The 23,267-nt window shown below is 40.6% G+C and overlaps 1 protein-coding gene across 2 annotated transcripts in view; it reads left to right on the top strand.

Annotated features, from left to right (window-relative positions):
- The window catches only part of KIF18A (kinesin family member 18A), an 89,565-nt gene that overhangs the window by 53,823 nt on the left and 12,475 nt on the right, over positions 1–23,267 (top strand). For both annotated transcript variants that reach the window (XM_029059097.2, XM_039911457.1), the window contains one exon: positions 21,582–22,053. In XM_029059097.2, the coding sequence (XP_028914930.1) occupies positions 21,582–22,053 (472 nt within the window). The remainder of the gene's footprint in view (positions 1–21,581; positions 22,054–23,267) is intronic.

The following is a 23,267-nucleotide window of genomic DNA, read 5'->3' as shown; positions in this document are numbered from 1 at the left end:
AACTGGGTTTCTCGCATGCCTCTTGCTTGTCGTCATCATCATCAATGGTATTTATTGAGCACTTAGTGTGTGCAGAGCATTGTACTAATCGCTTGGGAGAGCACAGTCCAACAGAGTTGGTAGGTATGTTCCTTGCCTAAGGTGAGTTCACAGGCTAGGGGAGAGACAACCATTCACATAAATAATTGACAAAGTTTTGTACCCATCCTAATGATTTCTTTAAAAGAGACGTAGTAAAGCAAAAAAAGGATTAAAGAGAATTCCAGTGAATTTTAGCTATAACAACATTTGTGTTTTTAACACTGTTTTCACAGTCAGTCTTTAAGTAAGAATGAATAGAGGGGAAAATCAGATACCATTTCAGGAAATGTGGCATTTATTTCTCCCCAAGATAAATATCAAAAGGCTATGGTTGATTTATGACAACTTATTTCACAGAAGTGTGTTAAGGAATCTTTTGCTTGACTCTATTGAATGTATAACATTTTCTTTATTGAGTATTACTACTAGTGATGATCCCAATAATACAAGACTTACGAATGCAGCACTTTTAGCTTTTCCCACTTGATAGTTGTTATAACGATGCTATTAAAATTGCCTACCACAGTGGTGCTTTCAGGTCACATGAATATTAAATGAGTAAAATTCATTCACCTGCATCCTTTGCATCTTGGAATTCCATGAGTCAGAAGTCTGCTGAAAGAATCCCAATTTATGATTAGAACAGTAACTGTATCAATCATTTGTAGCCTAGAAATGTTTATTAAAATGCATATATTAATATTTGATTTCACTTTAGAAGAGTATTGCAAACCAATTTTATCCCAGTTTCCAGAAATATCCCATCAGGCATATGAGTGCTAGAAGAAGGTTTGTCCCAAACCTCAATTAGACCTAATCCCATTCATCAATGTCTTTTGTCATGAATTTACTTTGTGGGCTGTGACTCATGTTTGCTAAATACTACATTCTGCTTTTCACACTAACGTAAAGCTCTACAAATCACTTAGGTTTGTAAGCTTCACCTTGGATAAATTGGTTCCTTTGGGTAAAGACTTGGAGTTCAGCTGATAAGGCATATCATAAACGGCTCAGAAGCCTGGCCTGTTAAAATATATATGTATTTTTTTAACTCCTTCATGATAAATTGATTCATTAAACTATTTAAAAGGGGGGCCAGATGTGAAGTGTAAAAAATTATGGCTCTAAACGTAAACCTAAACCACTTTCCCGGGCAGAAAGGGTAAAAAAGACTACCTCTGCCTCCCTCCTGCAGATTATGAACTTTTTATTTTGACTAGTGGTGCAATCTTGGACAGAACTATGGTACCTATCAATCAGTGGTATAAATTGAGCTCTTCCTGCATGTAGAACACTGTACTAAGCACTTGGGAGATAACATACTAGAGAATGGACAGGATAGAGAAAAATGAATAGATGGTAAGCTCCTTTTGGGCAGGGAATCTCTCTACCAACTCTGTTATATTGCACTCTCCCAATAGTACAGTGCTCTGCAAATAGCAAGTGCTTAACAGATAAGATTGATTGAAACCTAGAAGAATTGTGAACGATTTAGAGACACAATAATTGTAGGGGGTGAAAATCAGAGCAAACCCAGTTGATGCTAAGGTTATGAGCCTTTGAGACTGGGAAAATGATTGACTCTGTTGGAGAACTTGCTAAGGAGAGTAGATTTAGGAGGAAAAGATGAGGAGTTCAATTAATGCCATGTTGAGTTTAAGATGCTAGTAGAACTTAATTTGGGGGTGTCCTGAAGGCAGGAAGAAATGTGAGATTGTAAAGCAGGTAAGAAGTCAGGCTGGTTAGGTAGATTTGGGAGTGATCTGCATGGAAGAAGTAATGGAAGCCATATGATTGATTGAGCTCCCTGAAAGAATGTGTAGAGTAAAAAGGATACAGACCCCAGAACACAGCCTTGTGAGAGGATAAGAAGTGAAAGGTGAAAAGGATCATCACTGATTGCTTTCATGGTGTGAAAACCTACAGGAAAGTATGCAAAATAAAGAAAATAACCATCGCGTAATAGAGTATCAGGATGATGAAGAAAAAACCCAATTTTTTTTCCTAAGGCAGCAATTGTACATGAACCGAAAAGATACAGAATCAGAACTCCAGGCAAAACCAAACTCCCTATGAGGTGGTAGAAGTAATAGTATTTATTGAACACCTACTAGATGTAAAGTACTCTACTAAATTCTTAGGAAGTACAAAACAGAGAAGTGACACATTCCTTGTCCACAAGGAGTTAACACTCCAGAAAGAGAGGCAGACAAAAATGTAAATTTATACAGAGTAACCAAAATCATCAAATGTACCACTGCATTAACGTTTGTACAGAAGTGCTGGAACTGAGTCTATAAGTACAAAAGTATTAGATTTGAGTGGTGGGTATATATGACTTTGTATGATGGGCATTAATAAGGGAAGTCTTTTTGTATGTGGCAGGAGTTTTGAAGGGTTTTAAATTAGATGAGCTGTGGTAGGTGTGATTTGGGAAGAGAGGGTGTTCCAGGCTGGAAGAGCAGCATGAGTGAGGGAAGGGATGCAAGTAAGAGTGAAGTATGATTAGAACAGAGTAGTAAGTGAAGAGTATGGATATGTAAAATGGAGTAAGTAGGTAAAGATCCTTGAAGAGTTGGGTTCTTTTTCTGAAAAAGTGGAGAGAATGTATGCCAGGAGGAGTTTGAAGAAGATGACCCATATTGCAACATATAATACAGATTGCAAAGGAAGAGACTGGAGAAAAGGAGACTAGCAAAGAAAATAATAAAATAGCTTAGTCGCACAGTGACCAGAGCTTGAACCAGGGTGTTATTGTTGGGTAGAGAGGAAGGGGCAGATTTGGGAGTTATATAAGGAAGATTGGGCAGGAGTTGGCAGTTCTTAGCACTTAGTGACAGTCAGTAGTTAGGTCCCTTCTTTCTTAAGAGGTCTTCCTCCTTCAAAATGATACCTATCAGGTGTTAGATTTGCAATCAGATTATCTATGGTCTCAGGCCTCCAGAATCTGCCCTGGAGACATAATTGACCATCCTGCACCTCCATCTGAAATGGAGGTCATTTTGCCAAATGACCAGCAGAAAGGCCTTCTATTATAACGAACTATGATGAACAAAAATAAATGAACTAGAAGGACTTGTTACAAACAATCTGGCCGGCTGTTTTTGTATGATGAGATTTCTAGTTAGTTTGTAGTCGTGTTGAAGCGTGGAAAAATCATCACAAAACACAACTGGAAAGGTAAAGAGCAGTTGCCTACAACTTAATAAATAAGCAAACCATCATCTCTGTGTATTGAAAAGCTATCGGGCATCTCTTGAAGACCTAAATCACGCTGTGTTATTCTTTCAATTAAAATGTAGGCAAGGGTCTTTAAAGGTCACTGCAGCTCTGCCTGGTCCTACATGTTGTACTGACCATTTATTATTATGCAAATTTTCCCTGGCAATGCAACCATCCATCTGTCTTCTACTTCACTAATCTCAAAAAAGATTCCTAGAGCACGAAAACATTTTGAGGAGCTCTGAGGCTGTATTACAACAGTCTTAGTAAAGAATTCCATATTCAAATTCCACCATATACAACAAATATGTCCTTTGCCAAAAAACGTAACAGATACAACCATCACAACTGAGGGGACAGTTAACCAACGCCACCAAGATTGATAATGCTATGGCTAAGCAATGCATCACCAATGCCTTGCTGTCCATCATGAGCATGGCACTTTATAATAATGATCATCTTAATTAGTATTAATATTATTGTTGTATTTGCTGAGTACTTACTGAGTGTGACGCCTTGGCGTAGATTCTGGTTAATCGGGTCAGAAACAGTCCCTGTCTCTCATGAGCCGCATACTTTAAATAGAGGGGAAGCACTGAATCCCCATTTTACAATGAGGAAACTGATTCATAGAGATAATTGAGGTGACTTGACCAAGGTCACACCCCAGGCAACCAACAGAGCTGGGCTCAGAAACCAGGTCTTCCCACTCCCTGGTCCGTGCTCTTTCCCACTAGGCCAGGCAATTCCTCTTCTGGAAGTCTGTATTTTGATATGCAAATCAAACAGGGGAGTATGCATGATAAATGCTAGAATGGCTAAATCCCAGATTTGCTTAGCCCACCACCTCCAAACGAAGGAATTCTGCATCCCTGAAGAAGCAGTAGTAGAAGAAGCAACGTGGCTCAGTGGAAAGATCCTGGGTTTGGGAGTCAGAGGTCATGGGTTTGAATCCCAGCTCTGCCACTTGTCAGCTGTGTGACTGTGGGCAAGTCCCTTCACTTCTCTGTGCCTCAGTTCCCTCATCTGTAAAATGGGGATTAAGACTATGAGCCTCACTTGAGACAACCTGATTACCCTGTATCTACCCCAGCGCTTAGAACAGTGCTCTGCACATAGTAAGCACTTAACAAATGCCAATTTTATTATTATTATTATTATTTCTTACACTAACACAGCACTGCTTAAGTGTGCAGGTGGGCCTGTGCTCTTCAGAGAAGAAGTAAAGCCATCCGAAAATACAGCATTGATACAAATTGATAGCAAGATACTAGTCCAAAAAAAAACCCTGAACCAACTATGAAAAAATGTTTGCCCAGAGGAACCGGTGAATTGGACTTCATTTATTACCATTTGCAGAACACAGTGGTATTTGGGGCAACAATAATAATAATAATTGTGGTATTTGTTTAGTGCTTACTGTGTGCTAAGCACTGTAATAAGCACTCGAGTGGATCAAGCAAATCAGGTTGGTCACAGTCCCTGTCCTACATGGGGCTTACGGTCTCAATCCCCATTTTACAGATGAAGTAACTGAGTCCCAGAGAAGTGAAGTGATTTGCTCAAGGTCACATAGCAGACAAGTGGCAAAACAGACATTAGAACCCATGACCTTCTGACTCCCAGGCCATGGTCCACCCACTACACCATGGGGAAGTACAAATGACATCCAAGACACAATTTCTGCCCTCTTTCAATCAATCAATCAATCAATCACATTTGAGTGCCTGTTGTGTGCAGAGCACTGTACTAAGCGCTTGGAAAGTACAATTTGGCGACATAGAGACAATCCCTACCCAACAAAGGGTTCACAGTCTATGAAATAATAGGGGAGATAGTAAACCTAATTTAACAAATATAACATGCCTATGGGTGAGCAAAGATTTTTATAGTTATAAATAGCCAAAGGAAATTAAATAAAAAATCAACAGCAAATCATTGTGTTGTGCAGCGGGAAAAGGGATGAATGAGTGGAAAGGTACGATATGAGGAAATGCCTTACTGAGGAAGTGTAAATACATATGATTGACTGTCATTCTAGAAGGACTCTAAAGAAGTGAAATAATGTGGTCTAGGAGAGGCTGAAAGAGAGAGAGAGATGTTCCAGGCAGGAGTGAGTAATGGGTTAAAGGGAGAAATAAGTGAGAGCTAACTAAGAGAAAATGGGATGAAGGAGCCAAAAGATAAAGAAATCTTTGTAATAGGGGTTATGGAATTCCAAGATAATATTGAATTGAATGGACAGTCAATTGAATTTCATTCTCTTCTGAGAATTACCGAGCCCTCACAAATGCTGGGGCTGCACCATTCATTTAGTGAAAACCTGTATTTAACATGGGTGTTGGATTTCCCAAAACTTCTTTGTATGTATCTACTTTTCTGAACAATCGATATCCAGTGACAAATAGTTCGGGGGAGAGCCAGCTAAGGAAAATTGGGGGAACAAACAGCAGAAACCGAAGGTATGAAAAAGTACAAAATGGTTACACAGTTGTTGGGGAGGATTTTATCAATCAGTGGTATTTACTTAGTGCTTTCTGCATGCAAAGCACTTTACTAAGGACTTAGGGGAGTATGCTATAACAGAGGACTTGAAAACACAATTAGGTGGCATGTGGTTCAAAAAGGAGTGGACCTCTTTTCATGTGGCAAACCTCCCCTAACGTTATGTTGGTTCTTATATTCAACTTGCTCTGGCATATCCAGATCAAAAATGCTTCCCAATTCCAGAACAACACAAAATAATTGTAGACGGTGCTATGAGATGCAACAGATGAGAAAGAAAAGGTGTGTTGATGGGAATGAGCCTCGTGGGCAGGGATCATGTCTACCAACTCTACTGTATGGAAAAATAAGTGCTCAATAAATGCCATTGATTGATTGCCTCTGAACTGTTGCTGCCAACAATCAATCAGCATGATTGATTCCACTAAGCAGTGTGGCATAGTGGAAGGAACATGGGCTTGGAAGTCAGAGGACATGGGTTCTAATGCCAGCTCTGCCTCTTGTCTGCTGGATGACCTTGGGCCAGCCACTTAACTTTTCTGGGCCTCAGTTACCTCATGTGTAAAATGGGACATTAAGACTGTGAGCCCCATGAGGGGCAACCTTCAATAGTATTTATTGAGCACTTACTATGTGCAGAGCACTGTACTAAGCGCTTGGAATGAACAAGTCGGCAACAGACAGAGACAGTCCCTGCCATTTGACGGGTTTACAGTCTAATCGGGGGAGACAGACAGACAAGAACAATGGCAATAAATAGAGTCAAGGGGAAGAACATCTCGTAAAAACAATGGCAACTAAGTAGAATCAAGGCGATGTACATTTCATTAACAAAATAAATAGGGTAATGAAAATATATACAGTTGAGCAGACGAGTACAGTGCTGAGGGGATGGGAAGGGAGAGGGGGAGGAGCAGAGGGAAATGGGGGGAAAAGAGGGTTAAGCTGCGGAGAGGTGAAGAGGGGTGGTACAGGGAGTAGAGGGAGAAGAGGAGCTCAGTCTGGGAAGGCCTCTTGGAGGAGGTGAGTTTTAAGTAGGGTTTTGAAGAGGGGAAGAGAATCAGTTTGGTGGAGGTGAGGAGGGAGGGCGTTCCAGGACCGCGGGAGGACGTGGCCCAGGGGTCGACGGCGGGATAGGCGAGACCGAGGGACGGTGAGGAGGTGGGTGGCAGAGGAGCGGAGCGTGTGGGGTGGGCAGTAGAAAGAGAGAAAGGAGGAGAGGTAGGAAGGGGCAAGGTGATGTAGAGCCTCGAAGCCTAGAGTGAGGAGTTTTTGTTTGGAGCGGAGGTTGATAGGCAACACTGGAGGTGTTTAAGAAGGGGAGTAACCTGCCCAGATCGTTTCTGCAGGAAGATGAGCGGGGCAGCGGAGTGAAGAATAGACTGGAGCGAGGCGAGAGAGGAGGAAGGGAGATCAGAGAGAAGGCTGACACAGTAGTCTAGCCGGGATATAACGAGAGCCTGATTACCTTGTATGTACCTCAGCACTTAAAACAGTGCTTGGCACATAGTAAGCGTTTAACAAATACCATTATTATTGTAATTATTACTGTATTTACAACAAAACACTGAGAGCTCTATTGTTAGCCCAGCATCTTAGTCATCTAGTAATCAGAGATGGCAACAGGACTAGTTTCATTGTGATGAGTGGGAGATGAACAGGTCTGGAAGGTCAATTTGTGGGATTGCCTGGGAGCAAAATCCCAGCCATATGCTGAGAGGACAATTGCAGAATGTCTTCTCTGGGAGTAGCATTTCAGATTAAAAGGAGCCACAAGTCGCCTAATAACCCAACTGGGCTTCCCTCGCGTATGTCATAGGAGCAAATACGCCTCTTTCTGCTTCAAACATTGACTTCAGAATGTCCAGAAGAAATGTATGCAGCCAGAAAATTAGAAGGACTTTCAGATGGTCAGTGAGTTGTCATGTTTTATTTGGTCAAAAAGCTGCAAGCTCTCATTGGTATTCTGCTGTCTCTTTTCATAACTTCACCCCATTTATCCTGGAATCAGGTATAGAGCAAATTTTGGTCAGTTAGACACAGCATTCTCTGGCCTCTAGAATCACTTCTTCATTAAGTTGAGATTCAGACTGTACAGCTATAATAGTAATGAGTGCTTGCTGATTAAAGTGCATGATACTAAACGCTTGGCAAGGAAACTGAAGTAAAAGACATGTTCCATGCCCACAGGGAGTTTAGAGAATTGTCAGACTCCTGGGACTGAGGTGGCCAATAATCTGGTCACCGTATGTGGAAAGGGAATGGAAAAGACTGCCAGGGATGAGAATGAGAAGGGAAAGAAGTGGAGCAGGGAAAAGAGAGACAGAAATCCAGGAGTTGGGTTGGAGGGAAAAGGGCAAGATATAAAGGAGTGAGATAATAATTGTGGTATTTAAGTGCTTACCATATACTAAGCACTGAGGTGGATATAGGATAACCAGGTCCTGCTGTAGTGGATTAGAGCATGGGCCTGGGAATCAGGAGGTCGTGGGTTCTAATCCCGGCTCTGTCACTTGTCTGCTATATGACGTTGGGCAAGTCATTTCATTTCTCTGGGCCTCATCATGGGGATTAATAATGTTGGTATTTGTTAAGCACTTACTATGTGCCGAGCACTGTTCTAAGCGCTGGGGTAGACACAGGGTAATCAGGTTGTCCCACGTGAGGCTCACAGCTTTCATCCCCATTTTACAGATGAGGTAACTGAGACCCAGAGAAGTTAAGTGACTTGCCCACAGTCAGCTGACAAGCGGCAGAGCCAGGATTTGAACCCATGATCTCTGACTCCACAGCCCGTGCTCTTTCCACTGAGCCATGCTGTGAGCCCCATGTGGAACAGGGACTGTGTCCAATCTGATTAGGTTGTTTCTACCCCAGCGCTTAGGACAGTGCTTGACACGTAGTAAGCGCTTAACAAATACCATCAGTATTATTATTATTATTATATGGGGTCGCATTTTAAGTAGGAGAGAGAATAGGAGAACATATGCATGTGTTCCTTGTGGGCAAGGAACACATTGTCTAACACTTTTACAGTGTTTTCTTCCTAGCTTTTAGTACTGTGCTCTGCACAGTGCAAGTGCTCAATAAATATGATTGATTGATTGAACCCACCCACAGACATACACCAACTCACAAAAAGGTACACATGCTCTACCTCCCCCTTCCCAGCTGCTGCTGCAGCTGCTTCCTCACCCTGCCCTCGGACATGGAGCAGCTGCAGTTTCTGTAATAATGATGATAATGATGGTATTTAAGTAATGATGGTATTTGTTAAGCACCTACAATGTGCCAAGCACTATTCTAAGCAGTGGGGTAGATACAAGGTTCTCAGGTTGTCCCATGTGGGTTTCACATTCCTAATCCCCATTTTACAGATGAGGTTACTGAAGCACAGAGAAGTTAAGTGACTTGGCCAAAGTCACACAGCTGACAAGTCATGGAGGCGGCATTAGAACCTACAACCTCTGACTCCCAAGCCCTGGCTCTTTCCTCTAAGCCACGCTGCTTCCTGCAGGTGTATAAGATGCAGTTGGCCTGCCTGCAGGCTCTGAATTATTACTGTGGACTTGTGGCAGCCACAGACCCTGCAGGCATGGCTTGAGAAGCTCGATGGGATTTGGTTGCAGATTCTGCTGAGGTCAGACATCTGCACTGTGGGATCCATGTGCCCGAACTGTGACTGTGAACTTTGGACAGTCCCTAGCCAACCGTCAGGTGCTATTCCATGGGAAACCTCCAGTAAGTGGTCCCGAATCAGTCAATCATGGTTTTTTTTGAGTACTTACTGTGTGCAGAGCACTGTACTGAGCGCTTGGGAGAGTACGTTACAATCGAGTTCCTGGACAGTAAGGATTCTTGTCCAGAAGGAAACTACAGTCTAGAGGAGAAGTTTACAGTCGAAAGGTGGAGTGGCCAGTTCTGTCATTAAGAGGAGCAGGAGGAGGAAGAGGAGGCTGAGCACTCTCACCCAAACCTTCTATTTAACTGCTACAATGCCACCTCCACCATCACATAGCTTTTTATTTTCCCTTCCTGCCACTTAATCAAAAATAGAATCATTTTGGGGAGGCAGGGACAAGACCCTCCCCCCCCCCCCCCCCAAAATGTAGGCCCTCCGGACTAAAAACCAGCCATTTGGTCACTGTATTCTACCAAACAGGAATCGAAACTCATTGATTTAGTTACTTCAGGCAGGGAATCATTTGAGCAGGAGGTAGCTCCTCCTTCTGCTATGGGCTCAATGCAACTGCACCAGTTACCCCGGCATAGGACCTCCCTGGCCTGAAACAGATGCAGTTTACACAGAATGATGAAAAACAGCAATATGCATTATCTCTTGGATCTTCCATTAACCAATAATTTGAACCTGTGTAGAAAAAATTCAGGGCTGATTTCAAAAAGCTAAGACATTACAGATTAATTCAAAATGACTTGGGAAGTGGTGAGAAACATGTAGATATGAGTGTGTTGTGAACCAGCTTTAAATGTGTGGGTTTTTTTTAAATATCCTTGGCATTAATTTAATCAGCGTGAACAATTACCTATGGCTCGATTCAGCTGTAGGTTCCTCTTCTTCCTTTTCTGACTTCCACTTCTCATTCCTTGGTTCCATCCGTTATTCAGTAGTCTGCCAAAATGCCCTGTGCCAAACCTAAGTATAAGTTAATAATAATAATGTTGGTATTTGTTAAGCGCTTATTATGTGCAGAGCACTGTTCTGAGCGCTGGGGTAGATACAGGTAATCAGGTTGTCCCACATGGGGCTCACAGTCTTCATCCCCATTTTACAGATGAGGTAACTGAGGCCCAGAGAAGTTAAGTAACTTGCCCACAATCACACAGCTGACAAGTGGCAGAGCAATACGTAGATTGAAGGAACAATTATTTAACTACTTTTTGTTTAGACAAAAGGATATTCTGAAATTTAGTGTCATTACCATTTTATTAACTGGAGCAAGCATTTGGATCCAGAATGTTTTTCCAGTTGTAGACATAGAGATTATTTCAAAATGTCTTTAGCCAATTCTATCCCTCAGTCTTTGAGGGGAAGAAATTATATACTAAAGTTTCTTTACGAGTTCATAAGGGAAAGACAAATATTAGAGCCGACAAGAATGTATTTGTAGCACTATGTGGATTCCCACAACTAAAAGTAAGATCAAAGCATTGGAAAAAGGCTATGATTTTCTTTTGGTATGATCTATGGAAATGAGCTGTGACCCCAATATTCTTTTTGAGAGTCTATCAAGTTTCACTTTCTATCAAAAATTGCAATTTCTCCCATTGAATTTTGCTCCATGTTATTAATCGATTTTTGGTAAATACTATAAAAACAAACTAAAATTTCAAGTGCCTTGAAAAAAAATAATGTCCATTATCTATTGACATCCCTTATTAACCCAATATCAAACAATTGCCTGGCATCTCAGTTGGTCTGCAAAACTGAATTCTCTGATTTGGTGTTTGGTTTTGTTTTTTGGTTTTTTTAAGAACTTTCTGGTGAATTTTAACTTTCTTGTAACAGATTCAGGTGACTTTTGCACTATAAGTTAGTGACAATATGACAGCTGACAAGAATGTATTTGTATCAATCAAAAATTTTAATTTATCCTGTTGAATTCAGCTCTGTGTTACTAATCAATCCATTTTTGGTCATTATTATCAAAGCAAACTAAAATTTCAAGTCCTTGAAAAAACTATCGTCCATTACCTATTGACATCCCTTTTTTCGTGAACTTCGTAGTGAATTTTATATTCCTTTTTGTGGTGGATTCAGGTGACTTTTGCGCTAAGAGAAGCTATAGAAAAGTATTACTTGTTTATCATATTGTATGAAATACTATGTTTGCATTCAGAAAATGATCAACATTGTCAGTACTTTTTGTATTCTCCTCCTAGCCAGACTGATTTTAATGCTTACATTTATGGTTAATTTTAAAAATGATTTTACCACTTTTGAGAGGCTTACTTCTAAAATTTAGCACTCATCCAGGTGTCTGAGTCAGATTTCCTTTCTAGTCTCTCTTAAGACCTTGGAAAACCCCATTGTCTTACAACAACCAAACTTTCTGAAACAGGAACCTGTAGGCCATAATGTAGGAATAGATGACTAGAAAACTAACCACTTTCCCCTGAAACAAACATTTTCAATTGTTCACAGTTTGTCATAAAGTATCATAAATATTTTTAAATGTTTTCTAAAATGCTAATGGATAAGCATTGTAATGATTATAACTTAGTTCAGTGAACCAAACATTATTAAGTTTGGGCTGTGAGCGCTTCAAAAACCTTTCAGTGGAAGTATCCTCAACAGCTTTTCATCAGAGATTCCATCTATAACTACTTGGAATGTGAAGCAGATATCAAATTATATTCCCTAAAATGATTTTGCCTTTTTTGATTAAACTAAAGCAGTGTGAAACACATCCAAACGATTAGTTTTCTTGATTTTTATTTTGTAAGTGTTAGAAATTATGATCACCCCCGAATGGATTTTTAAGATAACCATTAATTTATGAAGTTGTTAACCATAAAATGTCACTTGATGTGAATTGAGTGTGTTGTATTTTTGTTGGTATTCTAGTATTCTGAGGGGCATCTTAGTGCATTAATAAATACCTTCAGCTACCTGAGACATTAATAAGCCAATAAAGCACATCTTAAATTTTAAGACAGTTAAAGTAGGGCTTTTTAAGTTACAAAAAAGCAATTCTCTCAGCATTTTCTTTCAGTATCTTCCATTCTGTGAAATACTTTCTGTCAGCAGCAGTGGGGAAATTATTCTAATGCAAGGGGTTTCTTTTTCTCTTATTAATTAAAAATACAATATTAATGCCATTTTGGTCAACATTTCCAAATAACTTTTCAGAATGACTGATTTTGTATTTTAATTTGTTATGATAATACTGAAAGACCCCCTATAACTGTCTTTCATGCATTGGTAGTAATTTGCCAGCTGTTTAACCACATGCAATAACATAACAGAACTTAAATTTGAAAATGGGAGAGTATTTATTTGAATTGAAACTCAGAAGGAGTATATTTAGGGATGGAAATGTTACTGTTGATGTCATTTTTCAGAGTAACTCTAACTCTTTTCCAGCCCCTTAGCCCCTCTCTCACCCCCTGCCCCTTTCCCCCCACCTCCCCCAAAATGAAATCTAATATTTAGATAACTTTCATAGACACTACAATTCTTGGCAGACTTTCAACTTCATTATTTGCTACTGGATTACAAATGACCATTGTTACATCATGTATAACTTTCATTTATTTCTAACTTTCCTCCCAATCTCACCTGTTGAGTCCTTCTTTAGTGTGATTTATTCCATTTCGGCATCCAGTCTATGGAGTTACAAAGTGAAATAATTCACTAGACAGAGTGGTTTTACTTCAGAGAGTCTCTCAGAAACCAGGGACTAAAAGGATCCTCAAGAATGACATCATCTGCTTCTCTACTTTCTAGACTAGATTGTTCTTAAGCTAGCAAGAGTTTTCTTCCTTTTTCATAGAAGGAGGCTTGCCAATCTGGCCTGTTACTGGGGCTCAGAGCTGGCATTTGTGAAAGTGAGAAGGGAAAGGGGAGGGAAGTGGTAGGTCAAATTTTTCTTATAGGATATAGATGATATTTGGTTGGGATCAACGTCATTTCCTCCCTTCAGTTATTCCTGAACTCTTGTTGATCCTGACTTCAGGCCTCTATCCAGTTGCACCGCCACTCAGTCAGTCGTATTTATTGAGTACTTAATATGTGCTGAGCACCATACTAAGCGCATGGAAGAGTACAATATAACAATATAATAGACACATTTCCTGCCCGCAACAAACCTAGTCTACATTCTCCAAGAACAGAAAAGTCGATTCTTTTATTCATTTCTCGGGTTTGCTTTACTCCATATACTCTTTACTTAGATTTGCCCTGTAATCAAAGACCTTCTAGAATGTGTCTTGCGAACTCTGCTGTATTCTCTGAAGCTCTTAATACAGTGCTCTGTACCCAGTAAATGCTCAAGTCTTCTAATTTGTGAAGCTTCCCTAGCTACTGCAGCTCTCTCAACATTTCCCCATAACCCCTTAACAACATCCCCATAAATGTGAATGGGGGGGCAGATGGTGTTCTCATTTTCCCAAAGGGTTCTAGTGTACCTACTGATCCAGAGACTTGTGCAAGGTTTCTGCACGAATCATGTGTGAAGCCCAAAATAGAAGCCAAGTCTCCTGACTCCCAATTCACGTCTCAATCCTCTATATAGTTTTCTATCCTCTATACCCATGCCGCTTCTCATGGGAAAAGAAGTTAATCTTCTAGCTATTAATAGCCACCAAATTGGTGGTAGCAGCTCAGTAGAGACAAGAAACTGTCTTTTCGCCACAGCATTAGTATAAAAATATCCAGTAATGGAAAATTTGACAAATGTCATGTAAAAGGGAGTGGAAAATTATTTTTGAGCTGTATGTGGATCTCATTTATCTAGTTCTCAGAAAAGTAAAAAAATGCCTAGTAATAGGGATTTCTGTTTTAAATTTTGTTTCGGAAACAATCTGAGGTTATTAAGCCATGAGCCATTGCGTAGCTTTTGTCAGCTGACTTAATAAAAATAAATCATGTGCTGTCTTCATAGACACAATTTCTGCTATGTAACATTCAACTTGGTGAATTTGAATTAGTGGATAAAAATGTGATCTGTTGTCTTGTAACACAAAGATCGTGTTCTTAGCAAACCTCACGTCAAAGAAACTCACTTTCTGATTCTCACATGTTGACCTATGTCTCGTGCCTGTCTTCCGGACATTGCACTGGGCTCTGTCTAGATAGACACCTGTTTTCCCAAGAACGGTTCCCACTTCAGTAACAGCATTCTATCCAGAGTGTGCAGTGAAGGCACACAGTGGGAAAACTGACATTATATTGCTACTGTATTTATGTAACTCCTGTTCTTTGAGTAATAATAATAATAATTATGGTATTTGTTACACACTGTGTGCCAGGGGGACACAAGCAAATCGGATTGGACACAGTCCCTGTCCCACGTGGGGCTCACAGTCTCAATCCCCATTTTACAGAGGAGTACAAGAAACAAGTTGGCTGCTGAAGGAATAACAAATGTATAAGAGCCCATTATCTCATTTTTTATGGTTTTGACGAAATACCATATTCCACAATGCTAGGTCTAATTGCATACCTAGTAGTTGCTTTGCCGGATAATTCATCTGGAACTCTTGTAAGGGACTAAATTCATTCATATGCTCTCAGTTATGCTAGAATAGAGGTATTATTTTCTTGACAAAGTGTGAGTTAAGAAATACATACATATGATACCTTGTGTCTGGCACTATATGCTTCATACCACTTATCAGACACTGAATATAAAGCATGGCATCCAGACATGGGTCGTCAACACAAAATTCCTTAATTCTTCCATCATGTTCTAACCAAAATGCGTATTGACAACGCATATTTTTGGGAAACTGACAGTGAGGCCTTCACCATGCAGCCAAAGGTGGCTGAAAAATGATATGAGACTGACATTCACTTCCGAACTGTGTCCAAATAGAGAGCTCCCTACAGTAATGGATTTTTCCCATACAAGGTCTGCCTCTGTTTTGATCCTGCCTCTTGGCATTTCAACCTTCACAGGATAATTTCTCAAGGAGAGCAACATCATTCCCAATTGCTTCCTGCCACTACAGAATTGGTCTGCTGTATCTGTGTGATGATAATAGTATTTTTTAGAGAAGCAACATGGTGGCATAGTGGAAACAGCATGAGCCTGGGAGTCAGAGGACCAGCGTTCTAACCCTGGCTCTGCCATTGGCCTGCAGTGTGACCTTGGGAAAGTCGCTTATCTTCTTGGTACCCCAGTGTTCTTTTTGGTGAAATGGAGATTCAATACCCTGTTTTTCCTCCACTTTACACTGTGAGCTCCTTGAGGGACAGGGACTATGTCCAACCTCATTATTTTGTATCTACCCCTGAATTTACTATTACTACAGTTCTTGGCACATAAGTGCTTGACAAATATCATGACTAATGGATAAATTCATGGCTAATAAGTCCACGATGGGTTCTTAGAAAAATTACCCTGAGTTTGAATGTCTAGCAGGACATCCATCATTCTGTTCCTTCAAGCATTCCTGCCACTATGAAAAGTTGCTATTCATGTTCCCTAACTACAGTGAGTTTACAGTCTAGAGAAGACTGACATTAACATAAATAAATTAAGGTTATGTACATAAATACTCATCCAGCTAAGTTCCACGACTTCATTTTTTGTGATCCTACTTGCTTTTTGATTTTAAGAAGCAGCATGGAAGAAGTGTGGCCTAGTGGATAGAGTACCGGCCTGGGAGTGAGAAGGACTTGGTTTCTAATCCTGGCTCTGCCACTTGCCTGCTGTGTGACCTTGGGCAAGTCACTTAACTTCCCTGTGCCTCAGTGCCCTCATCTATAAAATGGGGATTAAAACTGTGAGCCCAATGTGCGACATGGACTGTCTAACCCAATTACCTTGTCTTCTCCCCAGCCCTTAGTACAGTTTAACAAACACCACAATTATTATTATTAAGAAAACAATTTAGGGAGCATTGGTAGAACTGCTCTAGAACTTGAATTGGCTAGTGTTCCCCATAGATTGTAAGCTCCTTGTGGGCAGAGAGCACATCTTCCATCTTGTACTTTCCCAAGCATTTAGTAGATTATTCTGTACACAGTGCACACATACTCAATAAAGAGTATTGAGTGAGTGATTGACTGATGAATACATCAAGATAGAACTACTCCCACCCAAAACCTCTCCTGCCCTCTGACTTTCCCATCACTGTAGACAGTACCGCCATCCTTCCCATCTCACAAGCCCTTAACCTTGGTGTTATCTTTGACTTCTCGCACTCAACCCACATATTCAATCTATCACTAAATGCTGTTGGTTTAACCTTCACAATATTGCTAAAATCCACCCTTTCCTCTCCATCCAAACTGCTACCAGCTACGAAGCAGCGTGGCGCAGTGGAAAGAGCATGGGCTTTGGAGTCAGGGCTCATGAGTTCGAATCCCAGCTCTGCCACTTGTCAGCTGTGTGACTGTGGGCAAGTCACTTAACTTCTCTGTGCCTCAGTTCCCTCATCTGTAAAATGGGGATTAAGACTGTGAGCCCCACGTGGGACAACCTGATTTCCCTGTGTCTACCCCAGCGCTTAGAACAGTGCTCTGCACATAGTAAGCGCTTAACAAATACCAACATTATTATTATTACCACATTAATCCATACATATCCTATCCCACCTTGATTACTATATGAGCCTCCTTGCTGACCTCCCTGCCTCCCATCTCTCCGCACTCCAGTCCATGCTTCACTCTGTTGCCTGGATCATTTTTCTACAAAAACATTCAGTCCATGTTTCACCAGTCCTCAAGAACCTCCAGTGGTTGCCCATCCACCTCCACATCAAACAAAAACTCCTTATCATTGGCTTTAAAGCAGTCAGTCACCTTGCCCCCTCCTACCTCTCCTCGCCCCTCTCCTACTAAAACCCAGCCCACACACTTGGCTCCTCTAAGGTCAACCAACTCACTGTACTTCGATCTCATCCATCTCGCTCCTGACCTCTCGCCCATGTCATGCCTCTGGCTTGGAACATCCTCCCTTTTCATATCTGACAGACAATTACTCTGCCCATCTTCAGAGCCTTATTTAAAGCATATCTCCTACAGGAGGCCTTCCCTGACTAAGCTCTCGTTTCCTCTTTTCCCATTCCCTTCTGCATTGCCCTAACTTGCTCCCTTTATTCACCACTCCCAGCCCCATAGCACTTAGGTACATATCTTTAATTTATTTATATTAATGTCTTTTCCCCCCACTAGACTGTAAGCTCACTGTGGTCAGGGAATGTGTCTTTAATATTGTTGTTGTACTCTCCCAAGCGCTTAGTACAGTGCTTTGCACACAGCACTCAATAAATACGATTGAATGATCCTCCTCTCACATCTACAGAGAAGATTGGACCCTAAAATTCCTTTGCCTTCAGTTTTGTCTATGCTGTTTACTCTTATGTACTCTTTCTCTTGGTCTCTTTATTCCCTCTCCCCATTTTTAACATAATCAAGAACTACTAAGCTACATCAAGAATCCCACTAATTACTAAAGATATGGGCTACCTTCTTACTGTCAGGAAGAAGTCAGTCATGCTTACTGGGTGCAGAGCACTGTACTAAGCATGTGGGAGAGTACACTATAACAATATACACACTCATCCCTACTCCAAACCAGCTTACAATCTAGAGGGGGAGACAGATATGAATATTAATAAACTACATATTAGATCGTCCAGCTTTTTGTTGAGACACACCCAGCATAGCATGAGTTGGCAACCACTTGCATTTTCTGCTAGAAGCCCAAGCAGCAAGACAAGATTGCTCACAAATTGTTTATTTGGGGTTTCTGGTTTGGCTACCACCATCACCAGCGTGGCGCAGTGGAAAGAGCACGGGCTTTGGAGTCAGGGCTCATGAGTTCGAATCCCAGCTCTGCCACTTGTCAGTTGTGTGACTGTGGGCAAGTCACTTAACTTCTCTGTGCCTCAGTTCCCTCATCTGTAAAATGGGGATTAAGACTGTGAGCCCCACGTGGGACAACCTGATTCCCCTGTGTCTACCCCAGCGCTTAGAACAGTGCTCTGCACATAGTAAGCGCTTAACAAATACCAACATTATTATTATTATTATCACCACACATGCAAGGTTAAAGCCAAGGCGGCCTCTTTCTTGACTATGTAGCAGGAGCCTTATCAGCCACGACTGCTTGGGGCATGCTTAAGAGGTTCTCTAATGGAAATTCTGGAGTGCAGCCGATCCTTTTAAATATGTATATATGCGTGCATACTGTCAGTTGACTATCATCAAAACACTACTCATTGTAACACGCCTCAAGTGGGCAGCGTATGTGAGGAGAATGGATTTCCAAACAGCTTCTTTTTGGTGAACTGAAGTGGGAAAGCTGTAAACAAGGAAAAGAGAATAAATATTTTAAAGACACAATCAAGCAGAACCTTAGGTGATGTAACAAAGGTATGAACAGCTGTGAGGTCGCAGCAGAAGCCTGGATTCCGGCATGAGGTGATTCTCTTAGAGCAGAGGCTTCAGTAAAGATTGTGACAATGAGAGGGGATCAAGAGTGTTCCAAAGGTGCTTAGGCCGGTAAATGGGTCAGAGTGGGATCTCTGCATACATGCAATGAGGAAGGAATTGCTTATCGTATCAGTTTAAGCAGCCGCATTCGCACACCTGGTTAGAATCTGATTTTCAACAGAATCATCTTTGAGCCCCAAAGGAAAACTCTATGTGTTTATATTTTTGCTGGCCTTGGTATTTAACAAGATACATTTTTATGGTCAGATTCTAATCAGGATAATAGTTGTGGCTGAAAAGACCTATTCGTGACTGGTAATAAACCCGTCTGTGCTGGGAATGGAAGGATTATCCTTTGCTGGGCTGAGGTGTATGCCAGTTTCAATACCTATTACTGTTTTCCCATCTGCCTCATGGTTTGCTAATTTTCTCCCGAAATCTCTGCTTAAGGAGAGCAACCCCACTCATGATTGTAAGAAAAGGAAAGAGATTACATATTTTAAAGACACAATAGAGCAGAACCTCATGTGGCCTAGTGGAAGGAGCACGGGCCCGGAAGCCCGAAGTTCTGGGTTCTAATCCTGGCTCTGCCACTTGTCTCCTGTTGTCCTTAGGCAAGTCTCTCAATTTATTGGTGTCTCAATTTCCTCTTCTGAAAAAATGGGGATTTGTTCCTATTCCTTCCTACCTAGATTGTGAGACCCATGTGGGCCAGGGACTGTGTCCTAAATGATAGCTTTTTAGATACTCCTGCACTTAGAACAGTGCTTGGCACATAGTAAGCACTTAAATACCGTAATTATCATTAATTATTGTGATTCTACATGTTAGTCTGGTCAGCTGCAGTTGTTACGACATGCAGTGGTTGAGACTGGAATTCCTTATGTTTTTAAAACAGTTGAACTGAAAGCAGGGAAGATATAACAAAATTCAGCAACTACTTGGATATTTAGTTCTTATTCAGCTTCCTTGTATGGTCCAACCTGGGAAGCTATATTTTGTATTGAGTATCTCATCGGTGCCGATGTACGGGCTACATTTCCAGATCTCATATTCTTAAGTGACAAAATCCGAATTTTAATGATCAGCCTGCTTGGAAACAAAGGAGACGGAGAGTCGTTAAAGTTGGAATTATGCCAGGTAATAATAATAGTGGTATTTGTTAAATGCTTACTATGTACCGGCCACTGTGCTAAACAGTGGAGTGGATACAGGCAAATCAGGTTGGACACTGTCCCTAGCCCATATAGGGCTCACAGTCTTAAACCCTCTTTCACAGATGGGGTAACTGAGGCACAGAGAAGTTAAGTGACTTTGGGGAAGCAGCATGGCTTACTGGGAAGAGCCCGGGCCTGGAAGTCAGAAGGTCATGGGTTCTAATGTCGGCTCTTCCACTTGTCTGCTGTGTGACCTTGGGCAAGACACTTAACTTCTCTGTGCCTCAGTTTCCTCATCCTGTAAAATGGGAATTAAAACTTTGAGCACCCCCCCCATGGGACAACCTGATTATCTTGTATCTAGCCCAGTGCTTAGAATAGTCCTTGGCACATAGTAAGTGCTTAACAAATACCATCATTATTATCATTACTGTTATTAAGAGACTTGCCTAAGGTCACAGAGCAGACAAATGGCAGAGGTGGAATTAGAACCCAGAATCTTCTGACTCCCAGGCTCATGGTATATTCATTAGACCATGAATCCCACTTGAACCTGCTGATTCTCCAGGTTGGCTGGAAAACTGTCTAGCTCTCATCTGCATCTTCTCCCTCGTTCTCTAGAACTTGTACTCCACTCTTGGCAGCCCTTATAGCGAAGAGCGACAATCAGGCCATGTAGTAGCAAGAACATTTGTCTCCCCTTATCTCTCTCCCCACTCTTGCCCTTCTTCCCCCTGCCTCCAAAATCTTTAAGGGAAAGAGGAAGAAAAGCAAAAGAAAATGTGCAGCTCACTGATTTTACTCACCTAATATGTGTATGATTATATTCTCTGAATTTTTTTTTCCACGTGTGTGATTCTCATTTGTCCTATTCTGTGAAGCCGGATAAAACTTATAAAACTGATTTCTTAGATAATTACCGTTATTGTACTGAGGTTTTATCTGTCATTTCAAATCCTCCTGTTCAATAGATTTTGAGACACTGCATTTTGTAAAAAAAAAAAAAAAAAAAACAACCCAAAAAACTACAAAAAAGGGTTTTTTTGGTTGTTGTTTTTAACTTATTAGTTTGTTTCAGTCTTTTTCTTTTATCATCTTAAAGGCAAATATAAATGGAGGCAGAGTATGGCGACCTTTCTGGGATATAAAAGATAAATCTTATAGAGACATGTTTGCCTTATGTTACAATTAGCTACTATTAGTAATTTGGTATTGATATTAATAGGTTCATGACAATTTACCCAAGCTTCCATTAATCTAGGAACACTAATGTAATAGATTATTCTTTATTATGAATTAACTTTCTAAATTTAATAATAACATTTGAAGTCACTTTATTCCATTATTTTTCTTGGCTAGAAATTATACTTTTTCCCCCAAATTTTCAGTTGGTCCTTCATTTTTATTAAATCCAGATATCTTTAGTGGTAAACAGTGGTAAAACAGGTTAGGTAAAACTATTAACCTACTTTTTTTGTTTTGTTGAACAGGTATGCCTTCAAATGAATTAGAAGAAAAAATTCCACTATTAATCAATGAATCAAAAATTCCTCCACAAAAGAGAACACGAAGAAAATTAATGGCTTCTCCACTGAGTGAAGAAGATAGTGAAAATTCTAAACCATCTCACAGTAATCAACTTGATGATTCTCTAAGCAAAGAGCTCCAACCTATTGTATATACTCCTGAAATCTGTAGAACAACTGTTTCAAATCTCTGTTCAGAGACTGTGGAAAAGCAAGCATTACATGCATCTAGCTTTCAGAAAGTCAACAGTTGGAATATAGACATGAATGGCCCCTTGAAAAGAATAGATGAAATTGACATTCCATGTGATAGAATGGGTTGTGATCAAAAGGACTTGAGATCTCAGTTTATTCTCAGAGAAGACATGAGTAAAACAAAACGTGAATTAGTAGAAAAGGATGATTCACGAAACAGTAAAAACAGTGTCCTACACAGGTATGAGATACAGCATTTACCAATTCTCCCTCTTTTCGAGAGTGTAACTAAACAGTTTTCTCTTGTGATGGGTTCATTACAAACATCCTTTTTCTTTGCGTTTTGGTTTAGATTTTGATTAATGCACAAGTGTCTGCAACATGTAAGCTCCTTAAGGGCATCACTATCAACTCTACTGTACTCTGATGAGCATTCAGTAATACAGTACAAAGGCATACAGGTGCTCAGTATTTTAATTGATAGATATAAAAAAATCCTTTTCTCAGTAGACAGTGACAATCATAATATACTACATGACATTCAGAAAATATTAATTTCCGAGTCCCTAACAGAGAAAATGATTTAATAAAATCATATCTAGAGTACCCCCCGACTCTAGGCAACGCTGTGTTGAACTATCCCAAATAATGACAATAATAATTGTGGTATTTGTTAAGCACTTATTATGTGTCAAGCACCGTTATAAGCGCTGGGGAAGAAACAAGGTCAGACACAGTACCTGTCCCATTTAGGGCTCATAATCTAAGTAGGAGGGGGAACAGGTATTGAATCCCCATTTTTCAGATGAGGTAACTGAGGCACAGAGAAGTTAAGTGACTTGACCAAGGTCACACAGTAGACACGTTTTGGAGCCAGGATTAGAACTCAGGTCCCTGACTACCAAACCTGTACTAGACCACACTGCTTCAAATGGGTAGTTGTGGTTAAATATTTACTCTGGTAGAAATTCTAGTTGTCATTGGCAATCTGTTTAAAGTCTTTACATTTCTGTTCAAATATTACTAAAATTTTCTCAAGACAAAGGCCCTCATCACTTTAATCAGTCAATTAATCAATAATATTTATTGAGCATTTACTGGGCGCGAGGACTGTACTAAACACTTGGGAGAGTACGTTTTACAGAGTTGGTAGAAACTTTCCCCATCTACAAGGAGCTTAGAGTCTAGAAGGGGAGACAGACATTAATACAAATGAACAAAGTATGGATAAGTGTAAGTATGGTTATGTGCTGTGGGATTGTGGGTGGGGTGAATATCAAGTTCAGAAGCAACACAGAAGGGAGGAGTCGGCAAAAAGAGGGCTTAATCGGGGAAGGCCTCTGGGAGGAGATGTGATTTTTCATAAGGCCTTGAATGTTGGAGAAAGTGGTAGTCTGGTGTATATGGAGGGGGAGGGTGTTCCAGGTCATAGGGAAGTTGTGGGAAAGGGGACTA

The sequence above is a fragment of the Ornithorhynchus anatinus genome, chromosome 3, assembly GCF_004115215.2.
Source record: "Ornithorhynchus anatinus isolate Pmale09 chromosome 3, mOrnAna1.pri.v4, whole genome shotgun sequence".
NCBI lineage: Eukaryota > Metazoa > Chordata > Mammalia > Monotremata > Ornithorhynchidae > Ornithorhynchus > Ornithorhynchus anatinus.
The sequence above is the reverse complement of the archived record's forward strand: the minus strand, read 5'-3'. Positions and strand labels throughout refer to the sequence as shown.